This window comes from Lactuca sativa, chromosome 4, assembly GCF_002870075.4.
Source record: "Lactuca sativa cultivar Salinas chromosome 4, Lsat_Salinas_v11, whole genome shotgun sequence".
Lineage (NCBI taxonomy): Eukaryota > Viridiplantae > Streptophyta > Magnoliopsida > Asterales > Asteraceae > Lactuca > Lactuca sativa.
This window is the reverse complement of record NC_056626.2, coordinates 82,642,551-82,662,184: the sequence shown is the minus strand read 5'-3', so window position 1 is coordinate 82,662,184 and position 19,634 is coordinate 82,642,551. Positions and strand designations below refer to the sequence as shown.

Genomic DNA, 19,634 nt, shown 5'->3' with positions numbered 1-19,634 from the left:
TGGTGACCTCCATTTTCTACATGTTTCATTTTTCTCTTTTTGCAAGGTTCCTCCATGATATTTTCGTTCTTTGGAACTTCAGGGATAGTTTGTTTTTTTTAAACAATTTTAATTTTGGTTGATTTTTGAGGTTGAATTTCTTCCACTACAGCTTCCTTACCTTTGAGTTTTTCTTCTTGAGTATTTTTTGTGATTTATATGTGATTATAATTGTTAGAAATATTATAATGATATGTGATTAAATAAAAAAACATAAAATGAAATTAAATTTAAAATAAGATAATTACTTGCAATTATATGTGATTTAACTTTTAAGAAAGATTGAAATCATATGTATTTATAGTTATAAACACATGATCGTGTGTAAAAGAAAGAAACAAGAAATATTACGTCTGGTGGTGTCAGTTGGCTTATGTTCAGATCATATTATGGCATGCAACTTCTCTCTTTATTTTCTTTGTATTCAATTGTTGTCCTTTCATAAATAGAAGTCACCTCATCATTGTTTAGCATCTGTGAGTCTTAGATTTGTTGTCTGTTGCCAAGAATACTTGTTACAAAATTTTGTATTCTTTTGTCAACTATTTCTATATTTATGTTATCTATAAAAACCACACAAATAAAAAAAAATTAGTAGTTATCATAGATTTTAAAAACTATACAGTTTTCATATCATATGTGCATGTAACCACAAGTGATTATAACATAGGTTGTTATAACTATATGTGTTTATAATCACATGTAAGTGATTATAATGACATGTGATTATAAAATACGTTGTTACAATTATATGTGATTATAATCACATGTGATTTATAACAAATATAATCACATCTGATTATAACATATGTAATCATATATAATCATATTTGAATATAATCACATGTGAGTATAATAACATGTGATTGATAACAAATATAACTATATGTGATTATAATATATGTAATTATATATAATCATATGTGATTGAATCTCTTTCGTGTATTTTTAAGAATTGTAATCACATATTATTAAAACAGGTTAAAGGTTGTTTAATTTTATAGTCGTAGGATATCATAATCATTTGTTCATTTAAATAATTATATGTGATTATAAAAATTACATCCAAAAGACTTTTAGATTGTACAAATTACATACAACAACATAATTTGAAATATTTAATACATAAATTACGAATGTATTCATTAATTATAACATATTCTTCCCCTTCACAACTGAATATTGTTATTCAGTTATTTATAACCCCTGATTATAACATATTCTTCCCATTCACAACTGAATATTATTATTTGATAATTAATACAATATTTTCACCAAATAATAATATTCAACAACTTCTTTTTCACCGACATTTTTTACCATCAATTCTATATATAAGTAATATAATGTTAATAATCATATATGATTGTAAAAATATATTTTTAATAATCGCATATAGTTCATAAATATTTACTTATATTTACATCTTCCAAAACACTGTACATATATAGTTTTTTCCTTTTCCTTTATAACCATTCTTACCTTCTATATTCTTCCTCTCCATACCTGAATATAATTAAAAAAAAGTTTATTAATCATTTATAACTTGTACAAAGATATTATATTGATATGTGAGATTATAACATAGATATTATACTGATATGTGAATATAATCACATGTGATTATAGCATATGTAGTCATATGTGATTATAATATATGTAGTCACATGTGATTATATCATATGTAATCATATATAGTCACATGGGAATACAATCACATGTGATTATAACATATTTAATCATATGTGCTTATAATATATATAATCATATATAATTATATGTGAGTTAATAACATATGAATTTACAAATGACATGTGATACTCATATTTACCTCCTTCCTTAACATTTTTTTCTTTACCAACATTCTTCCCATCTAGATTCTTACCCTCCACACCTGAATATAATTTAAAAAAATTATTAATCACATACGAGTATAACATATGCAATCATATGTGATCATAAAGAAAATAATCATATATGATTATAACATATGTAATTATATATAATCATAAATGATCATTTGTTGTTATATGCATTTAATCACATTTGATTAAATATAAATATTGATATGTTTTTAAATAATCATATTTGATTATACAAAAACATATTAACTTTTATATAAAATATTTATCATTAGATTTAATCATATGTGATTATCAAATTACATCCAAAAGACTTTTAAATTGTACAAATTACATACAACTTGTACAAATTACATACAACATAGATATTATATTAATATGTTAATATAATAATATGTGATTATAACATATGTAATCATATATAATCACATGTGATTATAACGTATGTAATCATATGCGATTAGAACATATTTAATGATTATTATATATGAATTAATCATGTATGAATTTAGAAATCACATGTGATACTCATATTTACCTCCTTCTTGAACATTTTGTTTTTCTTCACCTGCATTCTTCTCATCTAGATTCATACCCTCCACACCTGAATATAATTAAAAAAAATTAATAGCATGTGAATAAAAAAACTGTTAATTTTTTTTTCAATATATAATTATATGTGAATTTACAAATCACGTGTGCAATCATATGTTATTATAAGAACATGTGATTATGTGATTTTAATCACATATGATTATAACAAATATAATCATATGTGATTATAATATATGTAATCATATAGAATCATATGTGAATATTATCATATGTGATTATAACATATGTAATCATAACACTTTTTATCATTATCACCACTTTCATATTTCCCAGCAACATCATGTTCCTCACCACCTACTTCATCTTCCTCACCACCAACTTTTAACTTCCTTACCACTAACATTCTCTTCTCCTGTATCTCCTTCATCTACATTTCCACCAAAACATGTATATAAATAAAATATGTGATTCATCACATGTGATTATTGAAATATATTTATAATAATAATATATGCTTCAGAAAAAGTTTATACAACTGACCTCCTGCTTCAATATTTTTCACTCCTTCATTATTCTTTTCTATTTTATTTTCATTTCCACCTACAGCTCCATTCTCTTCTTCTTCATTATCCTCTCGTTCTTTAACATCGTCACCATCATCATCATCATCATCATCATCATCATCATCATCAGTCCCCTTGTCTTCTTCAGCATTTTGATCTTCATCATTAAAAAATTCATCCATCATACTTTTCAAATGATTCAATCTTACACTTATTGGGACGTTATTGATTCAATTTTCAATCAACCAATTGAACTTCCTACTCTTCATCAAAACCATTTCTTCATAATCCTAAATAAGAAATAATTTAAAGTTTATATTAGCAATGTATATGATTAAACATTAAGACTATTAAATAATGAGAAGTTTTTTTGTATAACTTTTATAATTAGTTTTACCTCCTGATTGATATCTTCTTCTACAAACTCTTCATTTAAATGTCATGTACCAAATTCCTTCAGAATTTCTTCCTTGTAAGTTTCTCTGAGCTTCATCTTCTCTGACGTTCAATGATAGATAATTGGACGTTTTCTCTCAACATTAACTACCCCGCAATGGACTCTATCTACATAAAGCAACTGCAAAAAAAAAAAATTGTTATTACAATCATATATGATTAATTTAAAAGAAATATATGTTATTACAATCATATATGATTAATTTAATGTTCTTTTAAATCACATGTGATTATAGTTATTTTAAAAGTTAACTTATTCACATGTGATTAAACTATTATGTCTTTATAATCATATGTGATTTAAACATTTAATTTTAAATCACATGTGATTATAAATATTATGAAATAAAAGAGTGTATTATGTCTATATAATCATATGTGATTTATAAATATTATTAAATAAAAGAGTAAATATTATGAAATAAAATAGTGTATTATGTCTTTATAATCATATGTGATTTAAAACATTTTATTATTAAATCACATGTGATTATAAATATTATAAAATAAAAGAGAAGTTAGTAAACATACCACTAAACACACAGATGGTCCAACAAAATTGCTTGTTGCACTGGATGGATCAAAAGATAGTTCGGTTTTAAACAAATAATTAAGCAAGTAGGAGCACCAATCAATGTTGCTTATTTTCCGGTTGAGCTTGATTTTATAAGAGAGTTGATCAACAAAGCAATGAAGTTCATATAGAAGTTCATATTTGCATTGTTCGAAGAGAAAATATTCATCTTAACCTCATGCAGTCTGATCATTTTTTTTGTTTCCAAATTGTTCAGTCCGTTCGTCATAATTGTTATCATTTTCTTTTCGAAATGGAAGTTTTGAAAACTGTTTTTTCCCAAAGAAAATCCAAGTATTTGATTCACTTATTCTCGTGTCACATCAATCTCAAATTCCTCTTGAAGAATAATTTTCATTTTTGTCGGATGAAATTTCTCAACAACATAAAAACTTAATGCCCCTAGGACTTCAATCATTTTCGTCTTAAGTAGAGCACCAAATCCTATTTGTTTCACACAATCTTTTTGAATTGTATTGAAACCTTGGATGACTGATAGCAAAGCTCTAGGTGAGCACCTATTATCAAATACAATAATTAATGAATTTAATTATATTTGATTTAAAACACAGTTTATAAAGGTTGTTAATTGAAGGGTCCATGTTATGGTTTGGGCTAGGCTTTTGGATGTATAGGTCATTTGTATTTGGAGTCTTGTAATAGAAGTGTTTTTGGTGTGTTTACGGTCGTAAACTTGTTTACGGCCATAAACCTATTTACGGTCATGTTTTCTCCCCCTATATATATGATCAGTCTGTGTTTGTTAGTAGCTGTTGATGATCCATAGAGTTTACGGTCATTATCAGAGTTGTACCAGACGTTTTCTGAATACAAACGTGTGTAAGCTTTGATTCATTCTTCTTCTACTCAATTCTCATCTTATTTGATTGTTAGATTGCTTGATCACTGGTTAAGATCCTGTTTCTAGGACCGTACAATTGGTATCAGAGCAAATATGGTGTCAAATCATCTTTCAATCACGTTTTCGGTCAAAGGAACTTAACTTCATCACTGTTCGAGACTTGATTTGGTGGTTACGTGACAAATGGAAATCAAATCTGCTAAAATTTTAAGTTTTCATCAAGTTCTAGGCATTTACGGTCAAGTGTTTACAGTCGTAAACTCCCATTCACGACCGTAAACAGGCAATCTTTATTGACCGTAAACAGGAAATCTTTATTGACCGTAATTAGACAATCTCCCTTAACCGTAAACTCAACCGTTGACCGTAAACCTGATCGTAAACTCTTGTTTACTGCCGTAAACTGTGTGACCGCAAACTGTCATTTGATACTTCTTTCAGTTTATTTTTCACTTTTATTCTCAATTTAAAAAAATAATTAAAAAATGGATTCTCAAAGTCAAGCACTTCATCATGAATTGGATTCCGTTATGGGAACAACCACCCGTATTCCACGATTATTTTCTGCAGAAGGGTTCCTAGAATGGAAATATCGAATCGAGAAATACATCAAAATGAAAGACTTCAAGGTTTGGCGAAGCATTCTCAGAGGACCAATCAGAATTACTACCACCATTGCGGGTGGACAACAGATTGACAAAGCAGTTGAATATTACATTGATGAGGATTTTGAGAAAATTGAAGCACAGAAAAGAGCTCTAGCTACTTTGACTATGGCTTTATCTCCCGATATAGCTCAAGGTTTCAGAGAATACACTTCAGCCAAAGCACTATGGGAAGCTTTAATTGAGGTCTACGAGGGAAATGAAGACATGGAAGAGAGTCATCAGGATATGTTAAGACAAAAGTTCAACATGTTTAATTATATTTCTAGAGAAACCCTGGAAGCTCAGTTGCAGCGATTTTCTACACTTACTACTGAGATAAATATAGTTGGGATTTTTTTGACTAAATCTGAGATAAACAAAAAGTTGTTGAATTCATTTCCGAAGTCGTGGGATATGAATGTGGCCGTCATCAAGAAGACAAAAGATCTCAATCGTCTTAGTCTTGCTGAAACTATGGCAATCATCAAATCTTGTGATCTTGATGATAAGCAACGAGAGATTAATCATGTGAATTCCTACTCGTCTGCAAATCTTGGAATTTCTTCAAACAATGCTTTTTCATCACTTACCTCCTCTCCAGGCCAAGCGTTTTCTTTTCAACAACCTCATAATCCAACTTTTGTTACTCCATCAACCACATCATTTACTACTTCATCATCTATGCCTCATCCACAAAGTCAGTCTTTTGTTGCTCCACAAGCTGCTTCCTCCTCCGATGCACCAGTTATGGTTCCTTCTTCAAATTCCAAAGAAAGCGATGAAAATTTAGCTCTTGCCACTGGACTTGTCAACTGTTAAAATGCTTTTGTAGCCGGAGAGCTCCCTCCTCAACTCTCATTTGTTGACCTGGATCAAATTCATCCAGAAGATGTGGAAGAAATGGATATTACGAGGCAGATAGCTATGGCAGTATTCAGGGTGAAGCGATTTGCAAAGAAGATGGGAAAGAACAATTGGGGAATGAATGCTGACAAGAAGGTAGGGTTTAACAAAGGAAATCTACGTTGCTACAACTGTCACGAGCCAGGTCATTTTGCTCGTGAATGTTCTAAACCCGATACAAGAGTAAGCAGTGATCGAACAATGGTCCCAGTGGGAAACAGTTGTGGAAGTGTTGCTGTCAACAGTGAGACTACTAATCTGGCAGTGGTTGCTTAGTCCTTTGGCTGGGAGGACCAGATTCAGGCACTAAATATTTCAGGACCGGAAAATGCTCATTTTGCCTAAATCAATGACATTCCTGTGAAGAAAGCTAAGATTGATCCTGAAGAAGAAATGATGGAATTGCAGTTTGCATTAATGGTATCTTCTACTTCAGAATCTGAAAAGAAAGGGGTAAGTCCTTCTTCTTGTTCTCAAACATGTATTGATAATGTTAAAAATCTTCTTGATCACATAGAATCATTACGTAGAGAGAACGAGGACCTGAGATATGAAGGTTATCAACTCAGGAATTGACAGAACCCCCTAAAGGCTGAATTAGAAGCAAAAATCAAAGACTTTAGGAGGCTTCAGGAAGATTATAGTAATAAATGTGAAAATTATGACTATGTTAAGAGACAACTTGTTGAATTAACTGCTGAGCTTGACACATTAAAAGGAAAATTTGAAACTGCAGATTTTGATTTTAGAAAATTTGATGTGTCAAACGAAGCAGTTGCGAACATGATATATTGTCTTAAAAATAACCAGCAAAAGGGTTTAGGATATGATAAAGTACCTCCTCCTTTCAATCACACATAACAGTATCACCCTTTGTCTAAAGAGGAGATTGCCAACGAACCATTCATGGTTTATGGCAAACCAGTTGGTTTTGTTTCAGGATGTATTATTAATGTTGAAAATACTAATGTTTCTACTTACCATGCAAATGAATCCTTAAATCATTCAAAGAAAGAAGCTAAATGATATGTTTCTAATAATAAAAATGTGTCTGAACCTGCTGTTTTTGTTTCAAATGATAACTGTTTTATTTCTAATGATAAAATCAAGGATAAATCTTGTGATGTTTCTACATCGGATCATGTTGAGTTGAATTTTTTGATATATTTGATGACTTGTTTGTTAATCCTGATGTTCCTGATGCTCTTGATGTTTTTGTTACAAGTACACCCACTTCACGAATCACAGAACCTGATTCCCCCTCACATATCACACAATCTGATTCTTACACATGTTCTTCTAGAAAAAGTAAGCGTGTAATTAAAGAAAAATAAATCAGAAAAGGACAGTATCAATTCCAATAACAATAAACATATTTGCTTCAATTGTGGTACTGCTAGTCACATCGCTAGGAATTGTTCCAATCGGGCTTTTGTGCATTTTTTATCACCAAGAGCAGAGAATGAGTCTAGAGGAAGGTCTTTAACTAGAAAGTCCTCAAGAGCTCATTCTCGAGATGATGATTGGAAGGATAATCAAAACAAGAAAAGGGCAGTTTTTCAAAACAACAAACAGGTTTTCAATAACAATGTCACAAACAGCTTGCCAAAATCGAACAAGGCTCAGCCAAGATCGGTTTCGTCAAAGAGTGGATATGGATCTTCAACCATTTTTGGTAGAAAATTCAAATGCTCAAAGCAAACTGAAAAGAAAAACGTTTCAAAACATTGTCATCTTATGAAAGTGATTGATAAGAAACCTAAATATCAGTGGATGCCCAAAATAACTTCCAACCAATCATTGTCATCCTCTGAAAGTGTGTTACATGATGATTCAAAATTAAAGGGTTTAAAAGACAAATTTGTTATTGTAACGGGTCAACCCAGGAAAGTAATGAACTGGGTCTTCAAATCTAAATGATCCCACTCATCTTGCAAGGTAAGTTGCGAAGGAATGTCGTCAGACCTTGGTATGTCGACAGCGGCTGCTCTCGGCATATGACAGGAGATATCGACCAATTGACCGACATTCAGACTTTTAATGGGGGATTCATTTCCTTTGTGGGCAGAGAAGGCGGAAAAATCACTCAGAGAGGAACTGTGACAAACGGAGTGTTGAGTTTCGAGAACGTCAACTATGCTCCCGAGTTAAAGCATAGCTTGTTGAGTGTCTCTCAGATTTGAGACAAGGGTTATTCAATGCATTTTACTGATAAAGAGTGTTTGATCTTAAAGCCAAGCATTGTCATCCCGGATGAGTGGATTCTTGTTAAATCAAAGCGAGATGGAAATGCATACATTATAGACATGAACAGTAACATTCCCGAACAAGTCACCTTCCTCTTTTCAAAAGTCTCAGAACAAAATGCTATGCTGTGGCACCGATGACTCGGTCATGCAAACGCTAAGAATCTGAATCGTCTTGCTAAAAATGAAATGGTGTGTGGCCTGCCTGTCAGAGACGTCATAACCTTTGAAAAATGTGTGTCACATTGTAACGACTTAAATTTTCAAAACAATTTTTTCATTTTTCAAACAATATAATTATCAATTAAACATTTTCAAAACTCATGTTCAAAAATTGTCATCAAATAATACATATCCCAAGATCACAAACAAAATCCTCGGTCTGTGTGTACGGATCATGTCGGCGCCTTCCCGCGATCATCACTAATACCTGAAACACATAACACATAACACTGTAAGCATGAATGCTTAGTGAGTTCCCCAAAATACCACATACAACACATATTAGCCACTCGAGGCTATAACTATGTAAGACCCTCTTGTCCAAAGTGTCTCAGTGGGACCCTCCAGTCCCATAACTCTGTGGACCCTCTAGCCCTAACTCTATGGACCTTCCGGTCCTAACTCTGTAATCTCTGAATCACACATAGCACAAAATCACATAGATATCACATCATATATTAGCATACAACATACTCTGTCGCATACTCTAATTACCACTCTAAGTAAAGTATAGTGAGAAGACTCACCTCAGGTAACTCGGTAAATCTCAGACTCGGAAATACTGATCTAGCCTCTGCCTAATCACATAAAATAATTACTCTAATCAATATGATTCTCAAAGGCTAGGCTATTCCCTATCTAAGTCCCCTCAGGAGGGTAAAAGACCATTTTACCCCTCCAATAGCTCAAAAGTCCAAACATTAACTAGACCCTAAAAGTCAACGGTTAACTTTGACCAGACTCGTCGAGTGCACATAGGTGACTCGGCGAGTCCACACGCATCCTCTAGATCTATCTAAACCTCACTCGACTCGTCGAGCGAACCTTCCACTCGACGGGTTACCACTGGTCATGAATCGCGGGGCAACCCGACTCGACTCGTCGAGTCCCCTTATGGACTCGGCGAGTTCCTTCCATGGCAACACTCAAACAACCTTCTGAGGTCAGATTTGCTTCTCCAAGTAGTAGATCTAACCTTCTAGCACTCAAAATTCACGTAAAGGTTCGAACTTTAGGCCCATGCATCACACTATTATCTCTATATGCCAAAATAACCCTTAATATGATAACCTAGGCCCCATAACTCAAAAAGGATTGCATAAAGCTGAAGAGTAGGGACTCTCTGGACCTCTCAAGGTCCAGATCTAATAATATTATCACAAGGGGACATCACACACACTAGATCTCTTATCAAAAGTGAAGAGAAGAAACCCTAGATTCATGAAATCTATTACTCAAATGAAGATAAACATGAATCCTTACCTCCCACAGCAGCTCTGAACGAAATGGTGGAAGATGTGAGTCCCACAAGTCATTCAAGCTCAAAATCCTTCATTCCCTTTGCTAAAACACACCAAGCAATGATGAATTAGCCCTCCTCTTGCTCTACAAGCTTTCTCTCTACTGTCTAGGGTTTCTCAAGGCTGTAGTGGCCGCAAATGAAGGCCATAAAGGCCTTTAAATAGGGCACAGGCCCAAAGATTTAGGGTTTCTGCCGCCATCACAGACTCGTCGAGTCACCTAGTTGACACGTCGAGTCCATTCATTAATCCAGTCAGCGAATCGCGATCCTACTCGTCGAGTCTAGGAGTCAACTCATCGAGTCCCTCTCTTTAACTCAAAATCAAAGGTAAAAATAAAATACCTGGGAATCCGGATGTTACAATTTCCCCCACTAGAATTAGACTTCGCCCTCGAAGTCTCGCTCTGTAAACAACTCTGGATGTTTCTCCCGCATCTCCAACTCCGGCTCCCAAGTCAGCTCGGACCCTCTCCGATGTTTCCACTGGACCTGAACCAGGGTCACCTCCTTGTTCCTCAGAACCTTGACCTTTCGATCCCGGATCGCGATCTGTCTCTCAACATAATTCAGGCTCGCATCCACTTGAATATCCTCCAGCGGCACCACCGCCGACTCATCGGCTATACACTTCCTCAACTAAGACACGTGGAAGGTATCATGTATCTGTCTCAACTCCGCAGGTAGCTCCAAATGATATGCTACTCTGCCCACCCTCGCGGTCACCCGAAACGGACCAATGTACCAGGGTCCCAGCTTGCCCCTTTTCCTGAATCGGATCACTCCTTTCCAAGGAGATACCTTTAGGAGAACGAAGTCTCCCACCAGGAACTCGAGCTCGGATCGTCGCCTATCCGCATAACTCTTCTGGCGACTCTGAGCTGTCAACAATCTCTGTCTGACCTACTGTATCTACTATGTCGTTTGAAGAACTATCTTGGTGCTACCCATCATTCGCTGCCCTACCTCTCCCCAGCAGATGGGAGTCTGACACCTCCTCCCATACAACAACTCAAAGAGAGGCATGCCAATACTTGAATGGTGGCTGTTGTTATAGGAAAACTCATCCAATGGCAGATACGTGTCCCAACTCCCTCCGAAGTCCAACACACATGCTCGAAGCATGTCCTCGAGCGTCTAAATCATTCTCTCACTCTGACCGTCCGTCTGTGGGTGGTAAGCGGTACTGGAATGAAGCCTCGTGCCCAACTCATCATGGAACTACTTCCAGAACCTAGAAGTGAAATGTACATCTCGATCTGACACAATCGAGATCGGCACTCCATGTCGCGATACCACCTCCCTCACATACAACTCTGTCAGCCTCTCAACGGAAGAGCTCTCACTGATAGCAAGAAAGTGAGTGCTCTTCGTCAGTCGGTCGACGATCACCCAAATTACATCGACACCACTCGCGGTCCTCAGCAATTTGGTGATAAAATCCATAGAAATTCGTTCCCACTTCCACTGGGGAATCTCAAGTGGCTGCAACTTGCCATGCGGACGCTGGTGCTCGGCCTTAACCCTGCGACAGGTCAAGCACCTCTCAACGAACCACGCTACATCCCTCTTTGTACAGGGCCACCAATATTCTCTTTTCAGGTCCAAATACATCTTAGTGTCCCTGGGATGGATCAAAAAACTCAACCCATGTGCCTCCTCCATCAGAATGGTACGTGCCCCGCCCCCGAACGGCACCCAAATCCGACCCTGAAAGGTCATAAGCCCTCGGATATCGGTAACGAACTCAGATATCTGCCAAATCACTCGCTCTCTCTTGCGGTTCTCCGGTCTCACCGCCTCTGGCTGGGCCCCTTGAATGGTATCCAACACCAGAGTTATCACCGTCAACCTCATACAAACGTCTCGTATCGGGGCACACTCCGCCCTACGGCTCAGGGCATCGGCTACCACGTTAGCCTTGCCCGGGTGGTACAGGATCTCACAATCATAATCCTTTACCACATCCAACCATCTCCTGTGGTGCATATTTAGGTTGGGCTGATCCATCAAATACTTCAAGCTCTTGTGGTCCATGTATATGGTACACCGAACCCCATACAAATAGTGACGCCAGATCTTGAGGGCGAACACCACAACCCCAAACTCCAAATCGTGGGTGGGATATCTCACCTCGTGAGGCTTCAACTGCCTCGATGTGTACCCTATCACATGCCCTCTCTGCATAAGCACTACACCCAAACCCCATATCGATGCGTCATAATATACCACAAAATCCTCCATCCCCTCCAGAAGAGCTAACACAGGGGCCTCGCATAATCTTTGGCGAAGAGTCTCAAATGAGGCCTACTGCTCTGGACCCCATCTGAAAGTCACGCCCTTCCGGGTCAAACTGGTGAGAGGAACGGCAATCTTGGAGAAATCCCTGATAAATCTCTGATAACAGCCGGCCAACCGCAGAAAACTCCTGATCTCGGTGGGGGATCTCGGCACCTCCCAATTCATCACCGCCTCAATCTTGGCCGGGTCGACCAATATCCCACTCTGATTTAGAGAATTTGGCGTAAAGCCTCTCCGATATCAAGACTCCAAGAATCTCTCTCAAATGCTCCTCATGCTGCTCTTTGGATCTAGAGTACACAAATATATCGTCGATGAACACGATCACCGACCGTTCCAACATCGGCCTGCACACCCGGTTCATGAGATCCATGAACGCTGCCGGTGCATTGGTGAGCCCAAAAGGCATCACCACAAACTCGTAATGCCCATAACGAGTCCTGAACGCCTTCTTCTGGATATCCTCGTCCCGCACCCTCGTCTGATGATATCCAAATCTCAAATCAATCTTGGAGAACCAAGACGCTCCCTGCAAATGATCAAACAGATCATCGATCCTCCATAAGGGATAACGGTTCTTGACCGTCAACTTGTTCAACTCCCGGTAATCAATGCACATCCGGTGTGAACCATCCTTTTTCTTGACAAAAAGGATCGACGCTCCCCATGGTGAGCTACCCGGTCGAATAAACCCCTTCCCTAGCAACTCCTAAACTTGCGAGGATAACTCCTGCATCTTTGGCGGCGCAAGGTGATAAGGTGCATTGGCAATAGGCGCCGCTCCCAGAACTAAATCGATGCGAAACTCCACCTGCCTCTCAGGAGGCATGCCCGACAACTCCTCGGGGAAAACGTCCGGGAACTCTTGGACTATTGGTACATCATCGACCGAACTCGGCCTCTCCGTGGCCACTCGGGTGTCCATTACATAGGCTACAAACCCACTACAGCCCTGCTGTAGACTCTGTCTCGCTCTACCATCCGAACAAAATGCTGACCTGGAACGGGTACCCTCGTCGTACACCGTTAGCACTCCCCCACTAGGGTCTCGTGTGGTCACCAGTTTTCACTCGTAGTCGATGACCGCTCCAAATCTACTCAACCAGTCCATGCCCACGATAACACATACATCCCCCATTGCAATCGGGACCAGATCTATCAGGAACTCAACACCGAAGATCTCGAGTACACATCCTCGAATCACCTCAGTAGCATATACCGCTCGCTCATCAGCTATGGATACTCGTAGAGGTCCATTCAACGCCTCTCGACAGATACCGATCTAGTGGCTAAAGGCTAACGACACAAAATATTGACTCACACCCGAGTCAAATAACACCAAAGCAGGTACAAAACTCACAAGAAAAGTACCTATGCATATCATAATATAATCACAATATCTCAAACTCAAAATAAATAGATGAAGCAATACATACCAGCCACAACATCGGGATTTGCGTGGACCTCCTCCGCTGTCAACTGGAAGGCTCTCCCGCGAGCCTTTGGCGCCTCGGTCTTCACTGGCCGACTCTCAGTAGCTCGTATGGCAGCAGGGGCAGATCCCTGCAGTGCTCCCTGTTGCGACCCCCGCAGTTGTAGACATCCGGTCTTCCGATGGCCAGTCTGGTTGCAGTGGAAGCACACCACAAATCCCTTGGGGCAATCCTTAGCCATACGCCCCTCCTTTCCACACTTGTAGCAAGACCCTGCTCGACAAATCCCCTCGTGGCTCTTACCACACTTGCCACAAGTGCGGCCCTTCTGGTTCCCTGATCTGGAGTCGGCGGGCTTTGCCCACTTGGCTGTCGGCTGAGACTGTGCCGGTCGCCGATCCCTGCCTTGAGACTCCGCCTCCTCCCTGGCCTGAGTCTCGAGCTCAATCTCTGTCTTCCGAGCATTTTCCTGAAGCTCGGCAAATGTCCGGTACGTCGAGTTCGCCACGAACTCGCGAATGTCTCTCCTCAGAATACTCAGATATCGACTCATGCGTTCCTGCTCCGTAGACACATGCTCCGGGCAAAACATCGCCCTCTCGTGAAACATCCTGGAGATCGTAGTAACAGACTCAGTACCCTGCTTGAGGGTCAAGAACTCGTGGTCCAACTGTTCCCTTTCCACTGGGGGAACATACTCATCTCGGAACATAGCGGTGAACCTCTCCCAGGTCACCGCGACAAGATCTCCAGAAGTGAAGTGCATTGTCATGAACTTCCACCAGTCCTTCGCTCCCAAGCGAAGCTGGTTCAGTACGAACTGTACTCTCAGATGCTTCGGACACGAACATGTGTAGAAGCACCCATCAATGTCATAGATCCATCTCATCGTAGCTATCGGATCCTGAGTCCCATCAAACTCTGGTGGCTTCGTGTTGTTGAACTCTCGGAACAGCAATGAGTCACCCCCCTGCGGCCTGGCAGCAACAACGACTGCGGTGGCTGCAGCAACAGCAGCATCGGTAAGAGCGGTGTACTGCTCATCGAAAGTCTCGATCAGCATGGTCTTGATAGACCCAAACATCTCCGGAATCTCAGCCCGGATGGCCGCAGCCACCTCCTCATGAATCAACCTGCGGATCTCCTCATCACTAACACCGCTACTCTCAGGTGTGCGGCGTGTCCCAGCCATGATGTCTCTCTGAAATACAACATAAAAAAATATCAGAGACCCGCTCAAGCATACTCACACACGATAACTCAACCCTACTTTCTCTTCAGTACCCTAAGGATTCTTACTTTGACTGTGCACTGATCCGGTGTTTCCAGTAGTACGAGCCCTTATACTACCGTCCACACCGCATCAGTATTCACCCCAAGTCCTCCTCCTAGGATCCCAGATCACAAGCACTCTAAACTTGCTACGCATAGGCTAATCTCTAGCAGACCTCTCATACGCTCCTCGCTGCTACCTATTCACTCTCAAGCATCTCATAGCAACAGAAATCTCCTAGGCTAAGGCATCACAAATCAGGCCACTCTAGTCCTAAAATTAGTACCTAGCCTACTCTAGCATGCATAACATATCATAACGTATCTCATAACACATAATGTAAGGGTATTTTGGGAAATCACCGTTCCGGCGTTGGTTGACCGTACACATTGCTCTGTTCTGCTGGTCTCAAAACCTTTAACTCTTTTTAGAAAAATTGTTTTATTGCGAAAAATTCCTCAAATCCTCAGCTTGAGTTCAGATACGCCCGAAGGTGCGTCCGAATCCCTCAAACCAAGGCTCTGATACCAACTTGTAACGACTTAAATTTTCAAAACAATTTTTTCATTTTTCGAACAACATAATTATCAATTAAACATTCTCAAATCTTGTAACATCCCAAAAAACACAGTCTGAAAATTTCATTTAATTTAATAATAAAAACCATAGTAGATAAACCTCATATAAAAATCATAAGCAATGTATCTCAAAATATCATAAAAACTGTCAAGTATATCAGAGTATAAACATCCCAAGCTGAACAAATGGTGTGTGCACTGCAATCTTCACGAGCTCCTCTTTTGAAAACTAAGTACCTGAAACCAAAACTGAAACTGTAAGCACGAAGCTTAGTGAGCTCCCCCAAACTACCACATACCATACAATAACATATAAACACATATTGGGCCTTTCCCACTGCATCGGACCGAAGTCCAGAACTGCATCGGACCGAAGTCCGGAACTAACTGGGACCCCGTCCCCTGCATCGGACCGAAGTCCGGAACTAACTGCATCGAACCGAAGTTCGGAACTGACTGCATCGGACCGAAGTCCGGAACTGACTGAACATAGCATATCGTAACATATCAACTAGCATGAATACATATGCTGCATACTGCATCGGAACAAAGTTCGGAACACATAACACAAAACATGCTTGAATCACAAAGACATCAAGCACTCTAGCTACTGCATCGGACCGAGGTCCGAAACTAACTGAACATAGCATAACATAACCATAGCATATAATATAAACACATATACTGCATACTGCATCAGACCATAGTCCGGAACACATAACTTATATGTATCACAAAGACACCAAGCATAATGAACTATTGCATCAGACTGTAGTCCGGAACTACTGCTAACTAAACGGGCCGGCAATGTGGCCGTAGACCCATTCCTACTGGGAGGAAACTCACCTCACACTGTTGAAGTCCCGTAGACACAATCCCACACTGCTGAAGTCCCACAGACTCAACCCCAGCTGTTAGATGACAGATTCCGGAACCGTCAACACCAAAATAACACCCAATTAATAATTGGGTTCTAACACATAACTATAAATACATACTTTGGGCAATTACTACATTACCCCTAGCTTGGCTTACCCAAGCCCAAGGCCCAATCCATAGGCCCAAAGTCAACTAGGGATCAAAGCCCAACATATGGCCCAACTTTCCAAATTGGGCCCAATATCATACAACTCTCTAGGCCCAAACTACGGCCCAATAATATACCCAAGTGAAATTAGGGTTTCTCATAAAATGACGATTAGGGTTAAGTGTTTCTCACTTAACCCATTAAGGGCTTATCCCACTAAGGACTTAATTCGTTAGGACTTAATCCATTAAGTCATTTATTGCTTAGATTAATCCTGCCAATGATTATTATTTAATATTTCACTTATTAAATAATTCTCGTGTGTGTCCTGATAATTTCTCAAATATTAGGATTTTCTCAATTATCCCATTAAGGACTTAATCCATTAATTCCTTTACCCTACTAGATAAATGGCATGGAATAATTTGGGCTTAATTCACAATCGAATCCCAATGGCCCACAAGTGGGCCCAATAAGTCTAAGGCCCAACACTCATAATTAGGGTTTTCCACCAAAACATGGCCCAATAAGCCCAAAACTAATTTCTAGGCCCATTAGGGTTTGCTAGCGGGGCACCACCCACTACCACCTCGGGTAGTGGTGGTCGATGGAGGCTCATGGCGGCGGCCACCACCTTACAGTGGTGGTTTCTATTATTTTTATTATTAACCAAATTAATTACAATTACAATGTTTGATCAAAACATAACCACACACACACTAACACACTAACTAACACACACACACAGCCACACCATGGTGGCCGACGGTGGCTCGTGGCGGCAGCCACCACCGCGGTGGCTATTCTCGACTTTCCGGCTAGACAAAACACACACACTTATACTACAAATCTTATACTATACTCCAGCCACCCACCTGATGGCTCAAGGCGGTGTCAGCAAAGGGTTTTCGGATGGCAGCCACCACCTTACGGTGGTGGCGGCGGCTTCTTTCAGTTCCCCGCCAAACAGCAATACCCCTAACAAGCCTTTCACAAAATCTCGACGAAACCACCTCCGGTGGTGCACAGTGATGGCAGCAGCAACACCGCCGGCGACATCGGCATCTCTAACTGCAGCAACCGCCTCGCAAGCAACCGGCAGCAGTGGCGGCGGTCGAGTGACGAGCTCCAAAGCGATCAGAACAGTACCGCCAACAGCCGAATGTGGCTGCGAATAGGTACAGATAACGAAGAAGAAGGAGGAACGACGAGGTGACAATGGCGCCACAGCTTCCTCGAGGGTCTGTAACATCAACACAAAGCTTCGCGGTGGCTGTCTTGATGGCAGCGGAGGCAACATCGAGGAATGACCTCGCCGGCAGCAAAGGTTCTCCGGTGGCTTGCTTGATCGAAGAGGCACAATAGAATAGGGAGGCGGCGATTGCATGGAGTATCAATGGTGGCGGCTGGAAGAAGGCATGAGGGTGGAGAAGTTGTCGGTTGGGTATACACTCCCTAGGGTTAGGGTTTTGGCCGATAAGAGGCTTTTATACCCGTCCAAACTAATTACTTTCCCATAATTGCATTTATGGTCCCTTCCCATGAAATCCATTCAAATCTAATCCCAAATGTTACCTTTTAGCCCCCAGCCAATTAAAACCTCTTCAAAGGAGTCCAAAAATTACAAATCATCTCCTCCTCCACAATTTATTCTTAATTTGAATCCAACACTTAAACTTTTAGTCCCTGACTCCAATAAACCTTTTCAATTTAAATCCATTAATTACCAAGCGCACCTTGACTTCTGTAATTATGACTTTTAACTCCTCGAAACTAACGCCTCGCTCAATTATTATTCATTTTAGGGCTTCTATACCTTTCTTTATTTATTTTATAAACGGGGTGTTACTAATCTCATGTTAGACAACTTTCATCAAATAACACATATCCCAAGATCACAAATAAAATCCTCGGTCAGTGTGTACGGATCATGTCGGCGCCTTCCCGCGATCGTCACTAATACCTGAAACACATAACACATAACACTGTAAGCATGAATGCTTAGTGAGTTCCCCAAAATACCAGATACAACACATATTAGCCACTCAAGGCTATAACTCTGTAAGACCTTTTGGTCAAAGTGTCTCAGTGGGACCCTTCAGTCCCATATCTCTGTGGACCCTCTGGCCCTAACTCTGTGGACCTTCCGGTCCTAACTCAGTAATCTCATAATCATACATAGCACAGAATCACATAGATATCACATCATATATTAGCATACAACATACTCTGTCGCATACTGTAATTACCACTCTAGGTAACGTATAGTGAGAAGACTCACCTCGGGTAACTCGGTAAATCTCGAACTCGGAAATACTGATCTAGCCTCTACCTAATCACATAAAATAATTACTCTAATCAATATGATTCTCAAAGGCTTGGCCATTCCCTCTCTATGTCCCATCAGGAGGGTAAAAGACCATTTTACCCCTCCAATGGCTCAAAAGTCTAAACATTGACTAGACCCTAAAAGTCAACGGTTAACTTTGACCAGGCTCGTCGAGTGCACATAGGTGACTCGGCGAGTCCACACGCATCCTTTGGGTCTATCTAAACCTCACTCGACTCGTCGAGCGAACCCTCCACTCGACGGGTTACCACTGGTCATGAATCGTGGGGAAACCCGACTCGACTCATCGAGTCCCCTTATGGAATCAGCGAGTTCCTTCCATAGCAACACTCAAACAACCTTCTGAGGTTAGATCTGCTTCTCCAACAAGTAGATCTAACCTTCTAGCACTCAAAAGTCACGTAAAGGTTCGAACTTTAGGCCCATGCATCACACTATTATCT

General features: G+C 39.6%; 1 protein-coding gene across 1 annotated transcript; it reads right to left on the bottom strand.

Annotated features, from left to right (window-relative positions):
• Positions 1 to 1,296: 1,296 nt before the first annotated feature.
• LOC111894978 (uncharacterized) lies at positions 1,297 to 3,201 on the bottom strand. The gene is made up of 6 exons (XM_023891063.1): positions 3,061 to 3,201; positions 2,772 to 2,883; positions 2,440 to 2,505; positions 1,871 to 1,933; positions 1,522 to 1,545; positions 1,297 to 1,367 (listed from the first exon to the last, which is right to left on the bottom strand). The coding sequence occupies exons 1-6, from the start codon at positions 3,199 to 3,201 to the stop codon at positions 1,297 to 1,299; spliced, it is 477 nt and encodes a 158-aa protein (XP_023746831.1).
• Positions 3,202 to 19,634: the final 16,433 nt, after the last annotated feature.